Source organism: Herpailurus yagouaroundi, unplaced genomic scaffold, assembly GCF_014898765.1.
Source record: "Herpailurus yagouaroundi ecotype Mexico unplaced genomic scaffold, PumYag 100, whole genome shotgun sequence".
NCBI lineage: Eukaryota > Metazoa > Chordata > Mammalia > Carnivora > Felidae > Herpailurus > Herpailurus yagouaroundi.
In genome coordinates, this window is record NW_024412391.1 from 80,245,912 (window position 1) to 80,268,816 (window position 22,905).

Sequence of the window (22,905 nt, forward strand, 5' to 3'; positions counted from 1 at the left end):
GTAAAGTTGTAGGATATAAAATTAATATAAAGAAACCCAATCCATTTCTATATACTGATAACAAACTAGCAGAAAGAGAATTAAGAAAACAATCCCATTTACAATTGCATCAAAAAAGAATAAAATACCTAGGAATAAATTTAACCAAGGAGGTAAAAGAATTGTACTCTGAAAACTATAAAACATTTATGAAAGCAACTGAAGATGACACCATAAGTGGAAAGATATACTGTGCTCATGAATTGGAAAAATAAGTATTGTTAAAATGTACATAACTACTCAAAGCAATCTATAGATTCAATTCAATCCCTATCAAAATACCAATAGCATTTTTCACAGAACTAGAAAAAATAATCCCAAAATATATATGGAATCACAAAGACCACCGAATAGGCAAAGCAATGTTGAAGAAGAGGAACAAAGATGAAAGTATCACAATCCCAAATTTCCAGATATACGACAAAATTGTAGTAATCAAAACAGGACTGTACTAGCACAGAAACAGTACACAGATCAACAGAATAGACTAGAAAGCCCAGACATAAATTCATCCTTATATGGTCAATTAATCTATGACAACGGGGGCAAGAATACGCAATGGGAAAAAGACAGCCTCTTTAACAAATGCATTGGGAAAACTGAACAACTATATGTAAAAGAATGAAACTGGACCACTTTCTCACATCACATACAAAAATAAACTTAAAACTGATTAAAGACCTAAATATGAGACCTGAAGTAATAAAAGTCCTAAAAGAAAACATAGGCAGTGAACTCTTGGACATGGGTCTTGGCAGTATTTTTTTGGATCTGTCTGCTCAGACAAGGGCAAAAAACCAACCAACCAACCAAACAAACAACAACAACAACAACAAAAAATAAATAAATAAACTATTGGGACTATATCAAGCTAAAAAGCTTTCATACAGGAAAGGAAACCACCAACAAAATAAAAGGCACCCTACTGAATGGAAGAAATTTGCAAATGATATATCTGATAAGGAGTTACTATACAAAATATATACACAATTCATGTAACTCAATGCTCCAAATCTAAATAATCCAATTAAAAAATGGGCAGAGCATATAAATAGACATGTTTTCCAATGAAGACATCAAAGGGCCACAGACATATGAAAATATTCTCAACATCACTAATCATCAGGCAACTACAAATCAAAACCATAAAGAGATATTACCCTCACACCTGTCAGAATGGGTAATCAAAAAGACAAGAGATAACAATCATTTGTGAGGATGTGGAGAAAAGAGAATCATTGTGCACTGGTTGGTGCAAATATAAATTAGTCTAGTAAACAGTATAGAGTTTCCTCAAAAAATTAAAAAAAGGAGTATCACATGAACCAGTAATTCTACCTCTGGATGTTTGCCCAAAGGAAAAAAAAGTAATTTAAAAAGATAAAAGCACCACTATGTTTACTGCAACATTATTTACAATAGCAAAGATATACGAGCAACCTAACTGCCCATCAACAGATAAATGGATAAGGAAGACGTGATACACACACACACACACACACACACACACACACACACACGGAGAGGAGAGGAGAGGAGAGGAGAGGAGAGGAGAGGAGAGGAGAGGAGAGAGAGAGAAGAATATCACTCAGCCATAAAAAAGAATGAAATCTTGCCATTTGCAACAACACAGATGGACCTAGAGGGTATTATGGTAAGGGAAATAAGTCAGAGAAAAACAAATACCATATAATTTCACTTATATGTATAATCTAAAGAAACATAGAAACAAACAAATAAACAGAGATCAATAGAGAGAGCTGGAGGTTGGTATGGGGTGGGGGAGGGAATTAAAAGGTACAAACTCCTAGTTAGAAAATACCTAAGTCACGGGGCTAAAACAAACAGCATAGGGAATACAGTCAATAATACTGTAATATCTTCATATGGTGACAAATGATAACTACAGTTATCACCGTGACGCATTTTGTAATATACATAAATGTTGAATACCTGAAACTAATGTTTCAGGCACACCTGAAACTAATAAAATATGTCAACTATACTTCAATTTTATTTTTTAAGGTTTTTTTAAATGTTTATTTATATTTGAGAGACAGAGAGAGACAGAGCATGAGTGGGGAAGAGGCAGAGAGACAGGGAGACACAGAATCTGAAGCAGGCTCCCAGCTCTGCGCTGTCAGCACAGAGCCTGATGCAGGGCTGAAACTCACGAACCATGAGACCATGACCTGAACTGAAACCAGACGTTTAACCAACTGAGCCACCCAGGCACCATTCAACTTTAAAACTATAATATAGGGGCCCTGAGTGGCTCAGTCAGTTGAGCATCCGACTCTTGGTTTTGGCTCAGGTCATGATCTTGCGGTTGATGAGTTTGAACCCTGAATCGGGCTCTGTGCTGATGGTGCAGAGGCTGTTTGGGATTTTCTCTCTCCCTCTCTGTCCTATCCCCTGCTTGCTCTCACTGTCTCTCTTTTAAAAATAAATAAATAGGGGCGCCTGGGTGGTGCAGTCGGTTAAGCGTCCGACTTCAGCCAGGTCACGATCTCACGGTCCGTGAGTTCGAGCCCCGCGTCAGGCTCTGGGCTGATGGCTCAGAGCCTGGAGCCTGTTTCCGATTCTGTGTCTCCCTCTCTCTCTGCCCCTCCCCCGTTCATACTCTGTCTCTCTCTGTCCCAAAAAATAAATAAACGTTGAAAAAAAAATAAAAATAAAAAAATAAATAAATAAACTTAAAAAAATTTGTTTAATAAAATAAAAATACAAGATAAGTTAATGATAAAAGTATCAATGTTGATATGAAGTCTAAGGCTTGATGTCTGAATTCTCATAGCAATCATTCTATCTATAAATATTGATCAGCAGTCTCCAAATCAAAACTGTATAACAGAAAAATAATAGCTTCCCCATAGCTCTTATTAAATGGGATTCAGGTTGCAGCCTAGATACTTGTATATTGTTTAAAGATGATTCCAACATAGATGGCCTACAGCCTGGCATTAGGAACCAGTGACTAGACAACAGATGCTTGATGTGTTTGCAGAACTGCTTTTATTGTGTAAAATAACAGGAATTAAAAAAAAAACAGTAAACACAAAAAAGCAAACAGATAACAGCCCTTTTCCTCATTTGGCTCAGCAACCCTTCCAGACCTTTTTCTTCTTCATTGTGCTATAGATCCAGAAACTTGAAATAAAATTTATAAAGGCATTGGTACCCTGTTGAACTTAAAGGTTTAGAATTATCATGTATTTAGAATTACTCACTGGGTTGCTGCTATTTGGAAGAACAATGGCTTCGATAAGGATTGATGGAACAAATCCATCAACTTTCTGCCAAGGTCTTTTAAATACCCTTTGCTTGAATTTCTCACAGTCTGAGAAATTATTATAATTTATTATGAATGCCCATCCCTCTGGGTGGTCAAATCCAACATACTCTTAGCTGCCAATGGTGTTATTTATTCATTCATCATTCATTAATTCATTCTTGTAATTAACAAACTTGTGTTAAGGACCTACAGGCACTGTGGCAAGATTTAATGGTACAAAGACCAATAAAACAATGTCATTTTCTTTCAGGAGTTTACACTACAAAAGAAGCAGAGGAACAAGCACACAATTACGATATAGGGTGCCAATGCAATCATAGCCATTTAGTGCCTTCTTATATGTGCCAGATATCCTAAAGCCCATTTAAGTCTCTCAACATCTCTGTAAGATAGTGATCAGCATCCTCATTTTACTAATCAGAAAACTGAGCTTCAGAGAAGGTAAACTTTTGCTCAAGCCACACAGCTGTGAAGGTGACAGAGTTGCAATCTGGCCCCAGGTCTTGCTAATTCCATCACCCATAACATTTTCCAGAGCTCCTCACTCCTTGTAACAGGAGTATGCACTGCTTGTGATGGTACCGGATCCAGACTGAGGAAGTAAGAAAAAGTTTCCAAGGGAGGTGGCCCCAGAACTGGTCCTGAATGAGAAATAGGAGTTATTCAAGCAGAAGAAAGGTGAGGGTGTGATAGGGCACAAGGAGCACAGAAAAGAAATGATAATGAAAAAAGGAAAAGATAATGACACAGAAGTAGAATTGCCACTTCAGTGCATTAGTATGACTGGAATCATACTGGTACCTATGGAAGGGTGGTAGAGGATAGAGCTCGAAAGTGAGAATAGTTCATGGAAGGCCTCATGCACCATTTACAGAGTGACAGGTACTAGCAACTCTACAAACAATGCCTCAATAAATTCACATAAAACCTCTTCCCTCCATTTTTAATCCCTGTTTAGAGAATGTTAAAATTGAGATTTAGAAATATTAAATGATTGTCCAAGGCTATACACCTTATAAATTATAGAAATGGTATTCAAACTCTCATTATTCTCTTCTGACTGCTCTCAGGTTCTGCCCATAACTAGAGACGACCAGTTGACGATGGTTGTATGTATCTGAACTTCAGGGAAAGAAGATTGTCACTGACATGACACTTTAAGATATGGCTGCAATCAGGAGTGCATGTTACTGGGAGTCAGGAGAGAGGGGAAGATATTACAACGTGAGAAGAGAAGAGGTCCAAGAATGGATCCCTAGGGAACAATCAATCATATTGCCTTTAGTCTGGTTTCTCTAATCATCATCATGACCTTTCAGTGTGTAGCAATCTGAGCCTGTCTCCTCTTCCGTTTCCATGATTATTGGCAGTGGGTTCAATTCTGTTCCTAATCATCTGTGTTGTCCATCAAGGTGACTTTCCTAAGAGCGAATCTATAACATGACCTTCCTTATATTTTTTCTATAAAGTTGAGCACTGTAACACTTTGCATATGAATGCCATTATCAGAAAGGAAAAGATAAACCATAATTTCATCATGAAATAATGATCCTGATAGAGACTAGCTAGTACCAAGGGCAACTAGTGCTCATGGCTTCCCAGAAGAAAAAGTGATCCATGTCAGAGAGAGAAGGTGAGTTTTGAAAACCTACAGATGTAAACAAACATCCAAATTCCAAGAGAAATAATTTCTGAATCACCCCATGATTTAAATCTCTCTTTCTCAGAATGCCTCTGTGTCTAACAACTTAACTTGGTTGAGCAGAATTAGGTACTTAGCCCCTATGTGTGCTCTCTGTGAAGAATATTAGTAGTCTGCAATCCCACTCTTTCCTTACAGAAAAGTTCTACAAGTTCTTAAGAACTTGAATGAGGTTCAATTTGCTGGATGATGAGCAGTGCAATTTTTTTCAGACTCAGAGCAAAAAAAAAAAGTTAATTATAAAATAAATAAGTCACGGAAATGAAAATTACAGCATAGGACAGGTAGTCAACAATATTGTTATAACGTTGTATGGGGACAGATGATAACTACACTTATCATGGTGAGCATTGAGTAATATATAGAATTGTTGAATCCCTATGTTGTACACCCAAAACCAACATAATATTGTATGTCAGTTATACTTCAATAAATTTTTTTAAAAGGTAGTTTGTTCCTAACATTTAAACTGTGACCTATCAATCGAATTGTCTGAGGGAAACGATGGGCTTTGTAAAGTTAGGTAGCATATTCTTCAGCGATTGGTGGGAAGAAGGAAGTTTTAAATAATCCCAGTTAAACAGACTTGTTTTTCAATTTAAAAAGGAATGTGACCTCCCAGGCTAAGGATTAGAAATGAATTGCCTCTCTGCCTAACAGTTAAAGTAATACTGAATATTTCTTTAATCTAAGAAAACTACCCCTTTTATTTTCTTTTTTCCCAATATGAAAAACAGAACATAAGAGTCTGATAAATACTGTGGCACATGATCTGAACCACATACCTCGAAATATATTCCACCACGAACAGTATGATTAAAAGGCATTTTAAGGGAAATGCTTGCTATCCCCAAAGACCATGCAAAGCCTGAATCTATTAAGCCCTCTCTGAGCCCATTTATCACATGCTTAGGCTCCACATGAAGCTTATCTATTACTAGAGTTTACAGATCATTGCACGTTCGAGTTAGAGGGCATCTGAAATATCACTGAGTCTCGTCACCCCTCATTTTACAAATGACAGAACAGTACTAGAATTCAGGTTCCCTGACTCCTTGTCCAACATTCTTCCCCTGCCCCTCTAATTCAGTCAGTAAGAGGAAAGAACTCTAATTCTATAAAAAAAACAATGTGCCTCGAAAAAAATGTTTGCCATTCTTTTTACTGCCAGAATTTATTTTGAAAAGCTATGATAACTTTTTCCTAAAAGGTCTTTTTTTTACTTAATAAAAGGATTTTGTTTTGCTAATGAAAATGTACAAGAATAAGAAAAATGTCATGGACTTCATAGGAAATGTCAAGAATGAATTCGCTGGACTGAGGTACATATCAAATACAATCTTCTTTTGCTTATGTACAACCTTAGATAATTCATTACTACACACACACACACACACACACACACACACACACACACACACTATCACATTTGTTTTTTCACTAACCAAAACATAAAAGAAGCAGTAAATATAAAGGCAGGTACTTGTTGACCAACACACCAAGGACCAAACCATAAACATAAAAGAAATGCTTTGAACCACGGTTCTGTTTTTCACTATAACAAGCTCTTTGGCAATTTGAAACTTGCTATTTTGGTATCAATTCTCTATTTTTGTTTTTTATTACTTAGGTGGCTGTTTTTGTCTGGGATAAAGAATTATATGTGAGGTGCATTTATGCTGTAGAGAGTAAACTTCTGAAGGTATAATTATGTTTTCAATCCTGATTGAGAAATTATTAGGCTGGAAAACATGCCAAGCACCTATTCAGGAGGCACAGAGGAGGCTGAAATGGCCCTTCAGCCATGCAGTGACTCACACAGGACTTTTAGGACACAGGAAAGAGGAGGAGGATTAATGAGAAAATTGGGTTCCTTCGCACAACAGGAGATTTATGAATGGCTGGTGGTGACATCATCCTCATAACAATAAATAAATAATTGAAATATTATTTTCTCAAGAGTAGTCTAATTACATGGCTCATTTTTCTTTTTATATCAGAGTGAAATCACTCAGCCTTTCGTCAACTCATTCTGCTGAAACAAGGTAATCACCTGGAAACTCACTGACAATCAGTTATCATCAAATTCTCATTTGAGATACATGTCGTTTGTCCGCAAGACTGAGGACATCAGATTATCTCTCCATAATTTACTGTCCCTGAAAAAGTCAGTGTCTGGCTCTCAGCCTCAAAGAAGCAATCCGGCATTCTATAAACCAGAATTGTGTATTTACCTGCGTTTCTGAATGGAGATAATGAATGGAGATATTAAAATAATTTTAATATTTGTACTGACTATAAAAAGTACTTTAAAATGGAAAAAGAAAAGAAAAGTCTTGTGATTTCCTGACCCAAGGATAACCTGACTCTTCCCCCAGGAACCACTCACACTGCATGTCTGACAAAATCTGATGTGTGAGTTTGTAAGGCAAGGCCGGAACAGGGACTGGCGAATCCACCAAAGTAAATGGGCCTCTGGGGCCCTGTGGTAGCTGGACAGTCAGCTGACTTCTTCTGGAGACACCAGAGGTCCGTGTACTTTCCACTCAAACCTCAACAACCAGAACATTCAACTTTTGACCATATTTTATAATAAAGAGACTCTGGGGTGCCTGAGTGGTTCAGTCGGTTAAGCATCCGACTCCTGATTTCAGCTCAGGTCGTGATATCATGATCATGGGACTGAGCCCCACATTGGGCTCTGTGCTGAGCATGGAGCCTGCTTGGGATTTTCTCTCTCTCCCTCTCTCTGTCCCTCCCCTGCTCTCTCTCTCTCTCTCTCTCTCTCAACAAATAACATTAAAAAGAGAGAGACAATGTTTTATAATGAAGATGGCATAACTACTTTCTTGTGAAAAGATTAAGCTTTAAAAAATCCTATTCTCTTTGCAAATGTAGAATATTTTTAGAAAAACAGCAAGAAACTTCACTCTATAAGACTGAGAATAATATCACCTTCAACAACGCCATGCCTTTTTTTCTAAGAAGCTAACACATACTCTAAATGTGAAAATGACAAACCCCATTTATGGCTCATCCTCATTACTTCTCACTGAGGAAGGTAAAAGAACTCTTTTTACTTCTCTAGGGAGTTTTGAATTTTGATCTCTCCTTTGTTAACAGGTACAATGACAAATATTATTTGGGTTAAAAATAACCCTTCTAATATCCTACTACTGCACGAAATATTCTGACCTCCTACTACGGTGAATTCCACTACATGCTGCTTGAGGAAATATTTTCTCCCTTGTTTCAAAATGTACTTGACATTTAATTCCATTGAGTGAGCTCTTACTTCTGTCATGTAAAGCAGAGATTAAAGAAGGAAATAATAAGCCTCAAGATTCACACCTTATTTTATTGGTAGGACACCTCCTGGTTAACCTTTCTATTGTAGATGAAGCTTTTCCCCAGAGCAATGACATCATGGTAAGAAAAGGAGAGGAAGGAGTTGGGGGGAGGAGGCAGGAGAAGAGGGTTACAGGAGAGTTTTGTAGTACGAGAAAAAATTTATTAACAAAAGAGAAGAAACAGAGATAGTGGGAAGATGTGGAGAAGTCAAGAGGGAGGAAATAAGAGAAAAAGTAGAGAAAGATGCACGGAAGGACAGAATATTGGACCATTAAACCCTAAAAAAATCAAATTATAACTTCATAACTCACAAATGCATGGATATATTATAGATTCTGGCAACGGTATGTCAACAGAGAAAAGATATATTTTGCCTGACTTTTCTCAGCTATTCATGATCTCGCTTGCTCACTGGCTCTTGAAAAGAAATGTAAGGTTTATGCTCTGTGTTACATTGGGTAAGTTTATGAGGTCATGTGTCTTGTAAGTGATCATCATGACCAAAAACATCCCCTGGAAATCCTTCAGCAGTGCTGTAGAGCCCCTGGTGTCTGTGGTCAGTTCTCCCCTTCACCCAGCATGGGCTTCCAGCCTTACTGCTTGTGGGCCTGCTGGACACTGAGCAAAGTGGATGTGCTTTTATCCAGTTTCCTTCCTGGTGACACCATTCATCAGTCTAACTTTTTTTCTGATTTCCTGGAAACCGCTTACATTGTGATTCTCACAGTTGGCTACTAAATGGAGGCCTCTCTGATTTTGTTATTTATGGGGCAATCAAGACACCAATGAACTGTGAGGTAGTTTTACTATTTGCTTGACTTCTTTTCTCTTACTGGCTGTTTTAATCACTGAGCTCCAGCTGAAATAACTTACACCCCTCATCCTAAAACCTCAGTCTTTTTACATTCCTTGTTCACATAATTATTTTTCTCAAAGAAAATAAACTTTAATAGGCCAAATCACCCATGTTTTTGCTCTATTTCAGAATAACTGTTCCAATAAATTAGTATTTTCTTTTCTTTTAATGTTTATTTATTTTGAAAAAGCAAGCATGAGTAGGGGTAGGGGCAGAGAGAGAGGGAGAGAGAATCCTCACTGCCAGCACAGAGCCCGACTTGGGGCTCCATCTCATGAACCATGAAATCATGACCTGAGCTGAGATCAAGAGTCAGACATCCAACCAAATGAGCCATCCAGACGCCCCTTTAAATTAGTACTTTCAAGAGAATACCAGATGCAGCAGAATTTGTGATCTCTGCTTCCCTGGTCCTTCAGTATGATCTTTTAGAGATAAAAATGGAAATATTCTAGTCTCTTCTTGATTCAAGCAATCCTTAGCTCTAAGTTGAGGGGCTTTCTGTATGATAAACCAATGGACAGAGGTCTCCACGTACCAAAGGATCTGAGACAACTTCGTTTGTGTCTTTCTTCCTGATGTCTCATATCCCTGTTGGCATGACGACTTACTCATCTGAGATGTATCTTTTGAGGACTGACTCCTGTTCTTCCCTGATCTCTGCTGAAAAGGGCATCTCTGCTATTGTTATTGTGCTGGAGGGGAAACATCTGTTGTCGTTGAGTTGCAATTTATCATCATGTTTTCTAACAGCCCCGAGTTTCCCACTAGAACATCAGAGCCCGGTGATATTACAGCTCCAAATGCCTTCTGTGATCTTCACAAAACAAGCATTAAAAGGATAATCTGTTAAGCAAAACAAGGATTCCTGCTTGACTTTGTAATTGCTTGGAGGATAAAGACACTTCTTAAGGAAACTTAAATCATTTTCCACAAATCATTCACTTTCTAGTTCCTTTAACTCTCTCTCTGAACTCCTGATAACTGCAAGCTATGAATCAGTAATGTCTCATGTTTCTTATTTTTTCTCATTGCTTTTATTATTATTGAATTTTTTAACTGAGGTAAATTCACACACAGTGAAATATACAAACCTCAAGTTTTGACAAGTGCACACATCTATGTAACCCACGCCCCTCAAGATACATATAACATATGCGTCACCCCCAGAAAGCTCCTCCCACCCTTCTGTCAATCCCCTATCCCAGAAACAATCACTGATCTAATTTCTAGCACTTTAGATAATTTGCCTATTCTAGATTTCATAGAAGTGGAACCATATAGTAAGAACTATTTTGGGTCTGGCTTCTTTCCTTCCACATAATATTTTTGAGATTTAACCATGTTGTTTCCACTATGAACAATTAATTCCTTTTTATTGCTGAATTTCCATTGTATGGATATATCACTGTTTGTTTTAACACTTTATTTATTTTTGAGAGAGAGAGACAGAGCACGAGCAGGGGAGGGGCAGAGAGAGAGGGAGACACAGAATCTGAGCTCCAGGCTCTGAGCTGTCAGCACAGAGCCCAATGCGGGGCTCAAACCCATGAAACGTGAGATTATGACCTGAGCTGAAGTTGGAGGCTTAACCGACTGAGCCACCCAAGGGCCCCTATATCATTGTTTATCCATTCTCCTGCTGATGGGTACCTGGAATGCTCGCAGTCTAGGGCTATTAGCTATGATTCTTCTTAATAAAAAAAAAATAAGACTGTACTCCATTCATATGAAATACTGGCAGTATTTACATCATACTAAACTAGTTTAATTTATAAAAAGGAACTATGAAAGATGATGTACAAGTAGTAGATGCTTAAATGAAATGTTAATGAGATAAAGCATATTTATAGGTCTTTAATTTCTTCTAACTTTAGTTACATGCGGGTTTTCTTCCCGCCTCCTTGTTTTTAGGGGTTGGAGGGTTGCCTCTATGTGAGTAAGATACTACTATCTCTTTTATCCTAGTAATACAATCGTTTGAACACACTTGATATGACAATGGAGAGTTGTCAGCAGTGCTGACAGGTGGGTGTTGCTCTCACCCCCTTGGGTTCAATGGCACATCTGAACTGATGAAGCTACTGATTGGGTTCAGAGGTATATTTGCATGTGGTCCAACATCAGGGCAAAGTGGAAGTACAGAAGCCTCACTCTCGATAAGCCTGAGCTACCACTATATTCCAATGAAGGGGTTTTGTTTTTCTCTTCATTTGTAAATTTACTTCTCAGCTCTCATTCAAACAAAGCACTCAGAAGTGACTGAGAGAGTAACTACAGGGCTGCTTCCCCAGAGATATTTGGGGAGGAAAGAGCAGAAGGACTCTCTGCTCTGCATTGCAGGGAGGTGGAAGGACTCTAGCGGCATGATGGCAAACCAGAGCACAACATCAAGGACATGCCCACAGCCCAGGTCCAGGAGCAGCAGAGCAGTCTCCACACCCTCATGCAGGGCTCAAAACAGAGCCATGCCCTGAAGGAATGGCTGGGACAAGTGCAAACTGTCTGTGTGGACCAGCCACCAAAGACTAGATGAGACAGGAAGGCTCCCCGGGTACCTGCAGGAATAGATGACTTGGAGACCAGAGGTACATCCTCAGACCACCCCTGCTTTTGCACCAATAAGTCCTCTGAAACTTAGTCACAACATCAGAAAAATGGGAGAGGCCTAGCCAAACGCGACTGAAATTAAGTTTTAGCCACTGGGAGAAGGAGGACAATAAAAATAAATTAAGTTGGGTTATGAAAGAACAACGAAAAGTTTTATTCCTCCGATACCCCAGTCTGTGGCCAGAATTTATAACTGCAATGCTTGTGTAAACATAAACAGTTTCTGAAAGGACTGGCAAAAACCATTAACAGCTGCTGCTTCTGTTGGAAGGGAATACAGCTATAGTGTGGGAGGAAGGTTTATTTTTTTATTTTTTTATTTTTATTTTATTTTATTTTTTTTTTAATTTTTTTTTTCAACGTTTATTTATTTTTGGGACAGAGAGAGACAGAGCATGAACGGGGGAGGGGCAGAGAGAGAGGGAGACACAGAATCGGAAACAGGCTCCAGGCTCTGAGCCATCAGCCCAGAGCCTGACACGGGGCTCGAACTCACGGACCGCGAGATCGTGACCTGGCTGAAGTCGGACGCTTAACCGACTGTGCCACCCAGGCGCCCCAGGAAGGTTTATTTTTAATTTTAAATATTTTTTAAATATTATTGGACTTTTTGCCAAGTACCTTTATTAATTTTGAAATGAAACTTAGTATTTAAACTAAGTAGACAGGCAGGACATTCAGTATTGAATTGATATTAAAAAACTTTCTTGGGGGGCGCCTGGGTGGCTCTGTTGGTTAAGCGGCCGACTTCAGCTCAGGTCATGATCTCACGGTACGTGGGTTCGAGCCTCACGTCGGGCTCTGTGCTGACAGCTCAGAGCCTGGAGCCTGTTTCAGATTCTGTGTCTCCCTCTCTCTGACCCTCCCCCATTCATGCTCTGTCTCTCTCTGTCTCAAAAATAAATAAACGTTAAAAAAAAAATTTAAAAAAAGTTTCTTGGTTCTATCACAACTGCTCTCCAACACTTGGAAGAGTAACTGGGCTGTCTGTTATGTTCATTCATAACAATAGTCACAGTGTTTTATGTTCCTTGTCTTTTATGTACAGTAATTTTTATATGAGATAATAAATGTGAGTATCACAAACTACAGGTAATAGAGTGAAAACAATTGGGATTTTATTAAATGAAGTTAATGGAAGCAAAGGAGTTGTGAGTGATTGGTTTTGAAACTGATCTCTCTCTCGATCATTACACAGACATAACTAGTTTCTTAACTTTTCCTTCAGCTTGTCCTTAAAAATTACAAATTGAATACTGCATACAATGATTTCCAAACCCCATGGAAGAACATGCTTACACAAGCAGTACATTTTTCCCTAGTGGCAAATTATTTGGTGATGTATGTAGTCATGGGAATTTGGCCAGAAGCAGCACAGAGGACACCCCGCTGTATGTATGTGGCGATGTACAGCAGAGACACAGAGTTACAGACTTGGCAGCAAGGTTTTCTCCTTCCTACACTGTCACGGAGTTGCCCAGGGATTTTTAATTCTGTGGGGTGGAGGGAATTAAAGACAAGATCATAAAGAACAAAACTCACATTGCCAATATTGTGAGAAAACAGATTTCAGGACAGTGAAAACTGCCTTTATAAAGTTCCAAAAGCACGTAGGGCATCGTTACTATACTGGTCATATATCACTGGGATGTCCAATTTTATTGAGTGCTAGTTTCTTCCTTTAGGGAATTTATGTCTATTTTTAAGGATTTTGAGACAGCTAATATCCTCTTTTTTCCCCATTCCCTATGATTCCACTAAAATATATTATCATTAATATATGTTCCATATATTATACAATACAGAAATATTTACTCTGATGTGTTTTTTTTTCATCCAAATGCAATAATGGAATACATGAGGACTTGGTTGAAGTCCTTCAATTGGTTGAAGATTTTAAAAATAATAATGATTTGGAGTCATATCTGGACTTAGAGGAGACAAGGAGAACAATGTGCAAATATATCACAGGAGGAAGAAAGGGAAGGAGGGAAGGAGGGACAAAAAGAGGGAGAGAGAAGAAGGAAAGTAGGGGAAGAGGGCAGGGGAGGTGGTAGAGAGAGAGGGAGGGAAATAGAGAAGAGTAGGGAAAGAAAGAGAGAAGAAGGGAAGAAGGGAAGGCACTAACTTGTACTGAGCACCTACAATACTAGACATGGTGCCAGATCTTTTCCAGCTCCTCAAACATTAAAACAATGTTGGAAAAACAATATTCATCTCACTTTTTACTGACAAAGAAACAGGCTCTTAACCGTAAAGGAAGCTTTTCGCTTTTCTCAAGGTACCCAGCTGGCCAGTGACGAGCTCAAGAGTCAAACTGGACTGGCCTGACCTCAGAACCTCTGCCACCTTTTGCTGAACAAAGTGCTCTCTCAAATGATGAGAGGTTCATAGTTGGGGCTTTTTTAACCTTAAAGAGGCTACATGAAGGAGACTGTGGGCAATAAGAGATAAAGTAAAATTACTCTGAAATATATTTCATAGAAAACAGAAGTACGTGGCTTTTTAAAGTTAACAAAAAATTTTTTTAAGTGGGAGAAACTATAAGTTAAGTGAAAGGGACACAAAATCCATAACTTGGGTCAAGAAAGCATATATCAGATCAGTCATGAAAATGGGTGAAGCAAAATCAATCATGTTTTATTGATTTCAAAAACAACAGAATTTGAACCCCATAAAAGTCACATTTTGTATCTATCAAGAAAACTCACTGAAGACAATGAATTAGCTTGAGAGAAATAAACTTGCCTTGAGAGAAACAAATCATCTGACAACATCTATATTAATAGAATGTAAAAACCCCTAATGTCAAGAGGAGTAGAGAGTTTTTCCTGGGCACAAGCAGTGCTTAGAGAGTTTCTTTGGCCTTTTCTTAGTAAAGATTTTCAATTTGCTTTAAGAAATTTGTATTTAGGATATGTTCCCAGGGAAGTGAAATTTTATTGATAAACTATTTCTTAGGTGGCATATAAATTATGAGACTTTATGATTCTGGCTACTCCGATTTTTATTATATACTATCTAGATCAATATTTCTTTCTAGAAAAGGCACAAAAAGTTCCTCTGTCTAGTATTTAAGCACCAGCACTCTCCATCTATATAACATCTTCAATGCTCAGTTCCAGGGCCACTTTCTCTAAGAAAATCCCATCAGAGCCATCTTTCTTGTTCTGGAACTACAATACATGTTATTTGTACCCCTTCTATTAGAATTAAGAATTTCTATCCTGGATTAGGAGGGTTTTAAAAATATGCATTTTGTATATCCTCTACTAAACTATAAGCTATTTGAGAGAAGGACGATATCCCTTTTAAATTTACTGTATAAATAAAATGATTATTGCCTAATATTCATTGAACAGTGAAAATAAAGAAAAACAGAAATGAATATCATATACTGACATCTGAGGATGGAGTTCTAGTCTGTTTTTAATTTTTAAATTTGAATATAATTGGCATACAATGTTACATTAATTTCAGGTGTACAACATAGTGTTGCAACTTCTATATATGTTCTGATCCAATCACCACAAGCATAACTACCAGCTGTCACCATACATGCTATTATAGGATCATTGACAATATTCCCTATGCTGTGCCTTTTATGCCCATTCCATAACTGGAAGCCTGTATACTCCACGCCCCTTTACCCATTTTGTTCATTCCGCCCCTCCCTCTGGCAACCATCAGTTTGTTCTCTGTATTTAGGGTCTGATTCTGATATTTATTTGTTTAGGATATGTTTATTCATGTGTTTTATTTTTTAGATTCCACAAATGTGTGACATCACATGGTACTTATATTTCTCAATCTGACTTATTTCCCTTAGCATAATACCTTCTAGCTCCAACCAGGTTGTTGCAAATGGCCAGAACTCATCCTTTTTTATGGTTGCACAATATTCCAAAGACACACCTTCCTTGTCCCTTCACCTATTAATAGACACTTAGTTACTTCTATATCTTGTTTATTATAAATAATACTGCAATAAACATGGTGCATATATCTTTTTGAATTAGTGTTTTTCATTTCTTTCTAGTCTTGAGCACTGTTTGAATTTTGGTTGCAACTTGAAAGTTTACTTACATTAGAGCTTCAAATTTACCTTGAGCTTTTGGTTGTGTATATAAAAACATTTAATGTCACAGAACATCCACATTCAGATATTCTCTAAAATGACACAGATTGATGGTAGGTCTGGGTCGACAGACCTATTTCCCCAGTCACCAAAAATACAACAAATTGCCAACAAATTCATGCATCTGTTGATGTATTCGACAGGTTAAAGAAAAATTTTTTTTAACATTTATTCACATTTGAGAGACAGAAAGAGACAGAACACAAGCAGGGGAGGGTCAGAGAGAGAGGGAGACACAGAATCCGAAGCAGGCTCCAGGGTCCAAGCTGTCAGCACGGAGCCCAACAAGGGGCTCAAACCCACAAACCGTGAGATCATGACCTAAGCTGAAGTCGGATGCTTAACCGACTGAGCCCACTGGTGCCCCTCTATTCAACAAGTTTTTAATGAATGGGTTTGATTCATTATTTCTTTGCCCTCAAAAATCCCATGGAGTTGAACCTAAGCTGCCTTCAGAGGAGAGACTAGGGTGTAAATAAATGAGGCAGTCCAATGACTTAGAAGTTATTTATAAGTGTGACTCAAATCACCTCTCATTTCAGATAAACCATTTCTCTTCTTTTCCTCAGCATAAATGCAATTTTTAGACACACTAAAGCATAATATTTTCTACATAAAGAACTTGTACACCTGAAAAAAAATCTAAACATATGCATGGCTTTGAGATGTCACCTAGATTCAGTTTTTAAAGAAGTCAAGAAATAGACATGCAGCCTACATTAAGCCCAGTTTCCTGGTTGAACAACTCACAACTTTTATTCATCCCTTAGTGCTTGAAGAGTAATTTAACGTTATGTAACTGCTCCAAGGGAGCAATCAGCATCATTTTTTTTTTTTTTTGCATAACACAAACAAACCAAAGTGAAGCATATTCCTGTAACTTACCATATATTTGGATTCAACTCTAGTCGGTGATAGGAGTCAAAGTCATCTCGTAGGATAATGCTGTCGCTATGTACTTCAGCTAAAAGAAAAATAAAGTATTTAGGAAAAAATTATACTAAACAATAGACTTAGCTACACAAAAGGGTCAATGTACTGCCTTTATGAGGAATAACAATATTTTATTTATTTATTTATTTTGGAATAACAGTATTTTAAATTAAAACTGAATTTTAAATGAGCAGTTGATTATATATTTGGCCCCTAAACTACTAAGGGACAAGTGTAAAGTCTCGATGGTTAGGCACCTACAAGTCTGGAAACCACAGTCCCCAAAGAGAAACCCGACCAAACTGTCACCAGGCAGAAAAGGCAGGAAGGCCAAGGTCAGTACTAACCTATGAAGACAGGTCACACAAGACTTGTCTCTCATAGCTCAGTATGCCCAGAAAGGTTCAGTGTTAACTCACTTTAATAGAAGCAGATGGACCATTCTGGCTATTCATTGTCAGCTAATGTTGCTGGTATTTACTAACCCATTTCTTCATCTCTTTCCTACTATCCCTCTTCCCCGGCCTTGTTTTCCCTAGTTCTGCATATTCACTCATATTTTACTCAATGTGTTGCAAAGTGTTAACATTTTTCCCCCTCAGAGCTGCATAGGAGAATTTATCTACGTTAAGTAAAAGTCCTAAATAAAGTCATGTTAAAAGTCAGGAGGCATATGAGGGAGCCACCCATAGTTTAAAATAAATTATCATTACACTTGAGATTGTATTAAATATCTATTTTTAAGTTTTCAAACAACTTTGGGCATACCAAGAGCAAAGAGTGTTTTCGTAAGCCATAGAATTTGTGATTTTTCCACTGAATAGAAGGTGGATAAGTAAAAAAAAAAATTCACGGCTCGCTTTTAAGGCTGTGGGAGAAATGAAAATTCTTTCTACTCAAGTTGTAAAAAATGAATTTCATGGTCAAAAACCCTCTCATCCCATTCCCCTGGTTTGCTTGGGAAGTTTCTTTTGGCTCATATAAATTCTCTGGGCCTGTATGATTCTGTTTGAACTAGTTTACACATGCTTTTTGGAAAAATTAAAATCACAGGATCTGATTAACAAAAAAATAACCAATTTTTTTTACTTTTTTCAAAGGTGATATTTTATGTTTTTGGCTCACTTGAATAACACAAATAATTCATCGATCCAGTGGGTAATTAAAATCACTTCCAAATATCAGGAAGCGTACTTCCAAGTTCTCTTTGGTGACACTGCCACCCACGGCCCTCTTCGCTCTCTTTATTCCAGGTATGCCAGCAGGTAAGCACATAACGAAGTCCAGGAAACCAGTGAATCAGCATGTATTAAGAGCAACGGCTGCTCAAACTCAGAAGCCTTAGGCAGGACAACAGGGAGAATATGGATTTACGCAGGGAGAACGCTGTGATGTATTCTGCGTGTGGGAGTGATTTAATGATTCCTCTGAGCGATTAGATGCAGTGCCTGAAATGCCTACAGGGTGCAGCTCTCCCAAATACCTAACCTGGCCCAGAAGAGGCTGGGCCACTGCGGGTCACCAGCCTGCCTTGGCTGCCAGAAGGCATGCTTCTAAGCACTTGTTTGAGTTAGTCTGCCAAAGAAGAGGAGCCCCAAGCTGTAGCATTACATAAAAGTAGAGCTTCTCAAGGAAGATTTTCCAAAGAGAAAAATAAATTAATTGGGTTTGTAGGTTGAAAGGAAAAGCCCAAGAGACAAACAACTGACCCATCTGCAAGTCCCACCGTGAGAGACATCTGAAAAGGCTGGAGCCAGCCAGGATGATTTATTTTCATTCTTATTAAATAGTGTAGCATTGGAAATTGCTTTTAAAATAAACCCTCACTAACACAATGAGAAATTGAACTCTTAAAAGACCATTTGTTTTCTATAGAATGTTTTACAGAGGCATGGGTAAGCCTCAATGGTTATTTGTTCATGTGTTTACTTCTTTCCGAACACTATTATATCATTGACTGTACACCTTTACAAACAGAAATTCATTCAATCATAACAACCCAAGGAGGTAGGTACTATTATTTCCTCTATTTTGCAGATGAGGAAACTGAGGCACAGAGAGGCTAAGTAACTTACTCAACGTACATGGCCAGCAAGCAGAGAAGGTGAGATAAACCCAGGTAGTGGTTCCAGAAACTATTCTTAGCAACTACAAACCTTGCCTTGCATGGCACTATGGAAAGATCATGAGAAAAATGAGAGGTAGTAACTTTATATGGTGCCATTAAACAAAGCCTATGGTTATTTGAACAACTTCATTTCAATTTTGAAAGAAATGACCAAACTCTCTTTTTACAACCCAGTACTAGTCTGAACAGTTATCTCAAATCTGAAATGACCTCCATGCCTCCACACTCCTAGCTCCTTGCCCACCAACCCTATGCTCTACTATTTATGATGGGTAGGAGCTCTGGGGAAAATTTGGCATTAAAATCCTTGATCAAAAGATCAGGCTCATACAGAGAAAGACAGATACCATATGTTTTCACTCTTATGTGGATCCTGAGAAACTTAACAGAAACCTACGGGGGAGGGGAAGGAAAAAAAAAAAAAGAGGTTAGAAGGGGAGAGAGCCAAAGCATAAGAGACTCTTAAAAACTGAGAACAAACTGAGGGTTGATGGGGGGTGGGAGGGAGGGGAGGGTAGGTAATGGGCATTGAAGAGGGCATCTTTTGGGATGAGCACTGGGTGTTGTATGGAAACCAATTTGACAATAAATTTCATATATTAAAAAATATAAAAAATAATAAAAAATAAAAGATCAGGCTCAACAGGATCACAAGGATGGATGTACTAACAGGTTTAAAAGTCCTTCCACTGGCCCCAAGTGGGCACCATGATTGCCTCCTTGGTGAGGCCCTGTGTTCGAGCATAATATGAACCCGAGACTGATTTCAGTCAATGATCAGTGAATCAGAGAGGGCAGGAAGTTTCCTCACCTCTATATCATCTGCCCACACAGTGAGAGGATTGAAACAAGCCTACAAGCCTATCTAAGTACTAAGGTTAGTGACACTGGGGTCTTAAGCACTTACCTAGATGTGGGTGCATCGTGGCTTCTGTTGGAGCTGGACCAAGAAAGAAAAAGGGAAAGATGATTGATTAGCAACAAAAACAAAATCAGTAATAATCAAATACAATTATAAAACTTAGGTAACACTAAAGAAATTAAATGACTAGAACCTTTGTGAAAGAGTAAGAAAAAAAATGCCAGTAAACATCTTAAAGTAAAACATCCAACTTTCTATGTAGTTATTCTATTTAAAAGTAACTCCTAAACTGAAGAGTAGAACCCCTTACATTCAGGATAGTTGAGTGTATCCCTCAAAAACATCAGCCTCAGGTATCCCTCGAAACACATAATATAAATGTGACGTGATAGTTAATGGATATGCTAAAACTCTTCCTGAGCACCCAGTACCTCTCAGGGTCTATTATGGGTGTTAGGGAAATAGAAAATAGTGCCACTCTTGCTTCCAAAAGAGCTCATTACCATCTGCTAACTAGAATATAGTGCAGTAAGTGCTATGGCAGACAAGGAAGGGATACTGGTTCCAGGCTGAACAGTAAAAGGGTTGTCGGGAGAGGTTTTCCAGAGAAGATGATTTCTCTGCTAGGTTTTGAAAGATGAGCAGAAGGAACGTAGGTGGTGGTAGAGGAGGGGGGAGCTGCTTCTTTCTGAAGTAAAAGTGAAAAGGCATAGAGAAGCAAAAGAGAATGGCTTTGGGGAAGAACCACAACAGTTTCAGCATGACTGGATGAAAGTGTTAAGAGGAGAGAGTAAAAATGGTGATGCTGGGAAAATAGGGAGGACAAGATCATGGAAGTGAATGCTGGGGAATTTGGACTTCACCACAAGAGCTTGACGATCTTCTGAACATTTCTGAGCAAAGGAATGGATGTTCAAAATATGCATTTTAAGAAAGGGCACTCCACAAATAAGGGACATAATATTGGAATATTAATATTCCATGTTAAATAAAATAGGTCATTAAAATTCATCTATTGTTTTTTAAGTGTGGCTACTAGAATACTGAAAATTATACATGTGGCTTGCATTATACCTCTACTGGACAGGGCTGAACAACAGCTAGGAGACAGATCGGTGCTGGATATCAATTAAGGAATCATTGTCACACAGGAGGTGGTGGAGTCATGGAAGATGACCATGTCATTCAGAGAGAATGCAGGACATAGAAAAAGAAGTGAAATGAAGTGGTAAACACGCATTTAAAGGACTGGTAGAAGACGAGCTAGCAAAGGAGACTGAGAAAGAGTTCATTTCATTATGGGAATAAGGAAATGAGAGAGTTTTAAGAGAAAAGAGGGTTAAATGAAAGACCAAAATAATCCTAATAAAGATGATATCTATTGAGAACATACTGTTATCACAGCACTGTTAAGCAGAGTCTATAGATGAACCCAGGAAATTTGGCTTCAGAGGCCACACTTGTAACTACTGTGCAGACTGTTCTTTCAAGAAAGTCCACTGCAAAGACAAGAGATGAGATTTTGTAGCACCTAACGAGGATCAAGGACCAAAGAAATTTTTTTGTTGTTGTTTGCTTCATTTCTTAAGATATCATAATTGTTGGACATGACTATATCAGCTATTTTACAAAAGGGGCTCTCTGTGTTCACAGAATAAATTGTGAAGAAGAGGAGGAAAATAATGCTGATATCTATATAGTATTTAACTTCAAAGAAAACTGGGAAATAAGTTAATTAAATCAAATGTAAAATTTAGGGCAAGTATCAAGTAAAAATACTTACTGTTTAAATATGTATAACAAAATATCTGCAGAGACATCAGGACCTACTTGATTTTAAATGAGGCCTGGACCCAATAAAAAGATTAAGTTATAAAATGCTTTACTCTACCTTAATCTAAGGAGTCTATCCAAATTGGTATCTACCTTTTCTACATGACTTTGGCACATAGCATCTTATACTGAACCACCCACAACATAATCATCAGGGGAGGCCAATTAAAAAAGACTCAGGGAATCAGAATCTTTGGGAATGGAGGCTTAGAATTTGCTTTTGTTGTGTTTTTGTTTTTGTTTTTAGTGATGGAGCAAGAGAGGAATTTATTTCAGTGAGGCCAACACCAGGAAGACAGCAGACTAGTGTCTCAAAGACTGTCTCTAGAATCTGTATTTTTGAAAACCTTTCCTGGTGATTCTCATAAAAAGCCAAATTTAAAAACTATTGGTCTTAATCATATAGTCCAGCCCTTATTTTTACAGCATGCAGAACTATTCTTTGTATTAAGTATATATCTTTTCTCCCAAGAGGAAATAAGTTCCTCAAAGGCAGAAAATATGGCCACCCAACACACCAGCCTAAGCTGCTAATCAGTTCCCAATAAATGCTGAATTAAACTGAAAGATACTTCTTAATTGTAATATATTTTATGATATTTTGGAAAATGAATAATTGAAGATCCAAACCTTTGAAAACATGCCAAAATATACTCATAATATTGTCAGAAAGTCCTTTAGTATAATAGTCTGGGTAGTTTTAAACCCAATAAATACCACCTAAATTTAATTTAATTCAACAAATTTAAATCATGTTTTAAATCACTAGTTAGGAAAAATCAATTCAATATTTTTAACAAAATCCACTGAGATAACTAAACGTTATTTCCTCAGAAAGAGAAACATGTACGCATTAAACTTGATGGAAAGAAATGTACAAATTTCCTTGAAAAATATACACGTATGGGGTAAATATGGTCCAAAATCTAGGAAAGTACTGGGCCTGGGAATCTTATTTTAATCATCTCTCAGTAAGTGACTATATCAATCTATTTTTTATGTAATTTAACAAAATTTCTAAGCCTGTAGGAAGTTCAACCTCTGTTCCACATTTATTAGGGGTAAATGTACCACAGAAAAATTAGAATAAGTAGCCTAAAGAAGTATAATATAGTTTAACATTATTTATTACACTCCCACTTGGATAGTACCTGCTTT

At 37.8% G+C, this 22,905-nt stretch overlaps 1 protein-coding gene across 3 annotated transcripts in view; it reads right to left on the bottom strand.

Moving 5' to 3' along the window:
* Positions 1–22,905, bottom strand: part of RELN (reelin) — a 532,794-nt gene that overhangs the window by 266,920 nt on the left and 242,969 nt on the right. For all 3 annotated transcript variants that reach the window (XM_040472867.1, XM_040472866.1, XM_040472865.1), the window contains exons 5-6: positions 19,960–19,992; positions 16,877–16,955 (exon numbers count right to left, since the gene is read on the bottom strand). In XM_040472867.1, coding sequence (XP_040328801.1) covers positions 16,877–16,955; positions 19,960–19,992 — 112 coding nt within the window. The remainder of the gene's footprint in view (positions 1–16,876; positions 16,956–19,959; positions 19,993–22,905) is intronic.